Source organism: Squalius cephalus (genome assembly GCF_949319135.1).
Source record: "Squalius cephalus genome assembly, chromosome: 17".
Taxonomy (NCBI): Eukaryota; Metazoa; Chordata; class Actinopteri; order Cypriniformes; family Leuciscidae; genus Squalius; species Squalius cephalus.
Window position 1 is genome coordinate 456,211 of NC_137138.1, and position 2,500 is coordinate 458,710.

Sequence of the window (2,500 nt, forward strand, 5' to 3'; positions counted from 1 at the left end):
GTGTGTGTGTGTGTGTGTGTTTGTGTGTGTGTTTGAGTGTGTGTGTGTGTGTGTGTGTGTGTTTGTGTGTGTGTGTTTGTGTGTGTGTGTTTGTGTGTGTGTGTTTGTGTGTGTGTGTTTGTGTGTGTGTTTGAGTGTGTGTGTGTGTTTGAGTGTGTTTGAGTGTGTGTGTGTTTGAGTGAGTGAGTGTGTCTGTGTGTGTGAGGCTTGGGGTGTGTGTGTGTGTGTGTGTGTGTGTTTGAGTGTGTGTGTGTCTGTGAGTGTGTGTGTCTGTGAGTGTGTGTGTCTGTGAGTGTGTGTGTTTGAGTGTGTGTGTGTTTGAGTGTGTTTGAGTGTGTGTGTATTTGAGTGTGTGTGTGAGTGTGTGTGAGTGTGTGTGAGTGTGTGTGTGTGTGAGTGTGTGTGTGTGTGTGTGTGAGTGTGTGTGTGTGAGTGTGTGTGTGAGTGTGTGTGTGTGAGTGTGTGTGTGTGAGTGTGTGTGTGTGAGTGTGTGTGTGTGTGTGTGTGTGTTTGTGTGTGTGTGTGTTTGTGTGTGTGTGTGTTTGAGTGTGTGTGTGAGTGTGTGTGTGTGAGGCTCGGGTGTGTGTGAGGTGTTCTGAGGCTGACGCTGATGCTTTGATTGACAGGTACATGGATCTGGTGCACACAGACAGTGAGTTCGAGCCGCAGGACGGGTTCTTCCAGCTCTTCAGTGACCCGCGCAGCACCAGAATCACACGCCTACACCTGAGGGACGACTTCATCCGGGACCGGGACCTGGAGGCCCTCGCCAAACAGGTGAGAAGACTGAACATGCGTCTCCTCCCCGAAATAACCGTATATGAGCTTACAACGCCTCATTTTACTATGCATATCCTCATCTGCATATCATTTGCATATGCATATTCATCCTCGTGATTCCATGTTTAACGGTACAAGACATCAGGAGAATATGAGATACGGATGTGCGTCACATTACATTAACATAAATCATTTAGTAGCCGATCCTCGCCTTGTGTTTGAAGAAATAAATCACAATAGAATAAAATACATTTCAGAGAAAGTTTTTCTTAGTCTTTTCCACTGGCTAAATATTATTTTTATTTGCTTTATAATTTTTATGGAAACAGAAAGGCCATATTGTGTATTATTCATTATTATTTGCGTGTAAATATCCTCTCAGACCACCACAGATTTATTAACGGGAAACAGGTGAGAAACCAGCCCAGAGTACGGTAGAGTACGGTAGAGTACGGTAGAGGGCGCCACTCAAACAAACCTTTCAGCTGCTGTTATTCTGGATTAAAGCTCAATAGGAGACAGGAGAAATTGTTCAACAATCTTAATTCTGAATCTAATCTAAAGTAATGTTTGCTTATTAGTATGGTTGAATTAGATCATTGAAGGTCAGCAGCAAAGACATTGGTTAATAAAGTGAGATGAAATACATAAAATATCTTTGTGTAATTTTAATCTGGTTCATTTAAAAAATTTTGCGTGCAATTCTGAGATTGCATTTTACTGTTTTTATACATTTTTGAGGAATACTGAATGTTTTCGTGCAAGTGAGACGAGTAAATGCATGTTCACATTTAGTCTAGAACTATAATAACCATTATGTATACACACACACACACACACACACACACACCACCTCACTTTATTTCTCTCTACATGAGCACAGGAGAGCTGTCAGTCAATAAATGTGAATAAGTAACTAGCATTACTTATTTGAAAATGTAACTTAGATATTTTGTTGTAAATTGAAAAAGTAATGCATTACTTTACTAGTTACTTAAAAAAGTAATCTGATTACTTGACTCAAGTTACTTGTAATGAGTTATAGACAACACTGGATATGACATTCAAAGGTCAAAACAGCTTATAAAATGAGACATTCATGGATAAATCATTCACAATGAAGTGCATTTAGACAATAGATAGACTTTAAATGCTTTCTCAAGTGCGTCACATGGAGGGAGTCGAAATACTTTCACTCTCAGCCTTTGTTCTTTCACTATGGTTGTGCAATAAGAGATGAGATGATCACCTGACCGACACGCTTTAACTTTCATTTAGTCCTGCAGTGTGTTAGTGATGCTGAACACGTTTCAGTTCAGAGCAGCTGAATAATCCATGTGCCTCTAGAGTATAATACATATTTACTTTGAAAGAGCTTAGAATTGTGAAAAAAAATTTTTCAAACAATCTGCGTTCTCAAGTTGTATCATTAAATACAATAAAGTTCTAGTTAACGGCCTTAACTCATCTTTGATCAATAAAATTCTATGGATTCTACACGGTTCTATGGATATGCAAATGAGCCCCGCCTCCACTCTCTCACTCAGCTCAGAGATCCACTGGTTGATGATCACACGTTGATCTGATTGCAGTATTAATTTCGTTGACGGATTTTTTTCTCATTATTTTTTGTCAATAACATTTTTTCTCAGACGAAAACGAGACGATTATGAAAGAAATTCAGTTCAGTTCGATGACAGTGTCAATGCTGCAAAATCCA

The 2,500-nt window shown here is 39.5% G+C and overlaps 1 protein-coding gene across 1 annotated transcript in view; it reads left to right on the top strand.

Moving 5' to 3' along the window:
* The window catches only part of zer1 (zyg-11 related, cell cycle regulator), a 40,141-nt gene that overhangs the window by 5,892 nt on the left and 31,749 nt on the right, over positions 1-2,500 (top strand). Inside the window, exon 3 of the mRNA XM_079846856.1 lies at positions 627-777. Within this exon, the coding sequence (XP_079702982.1) occupies positions 627-777 (151 nt within the window). The remainder of the gene's footprint in view (positions 1-626; positions 778-2,500) is intronic.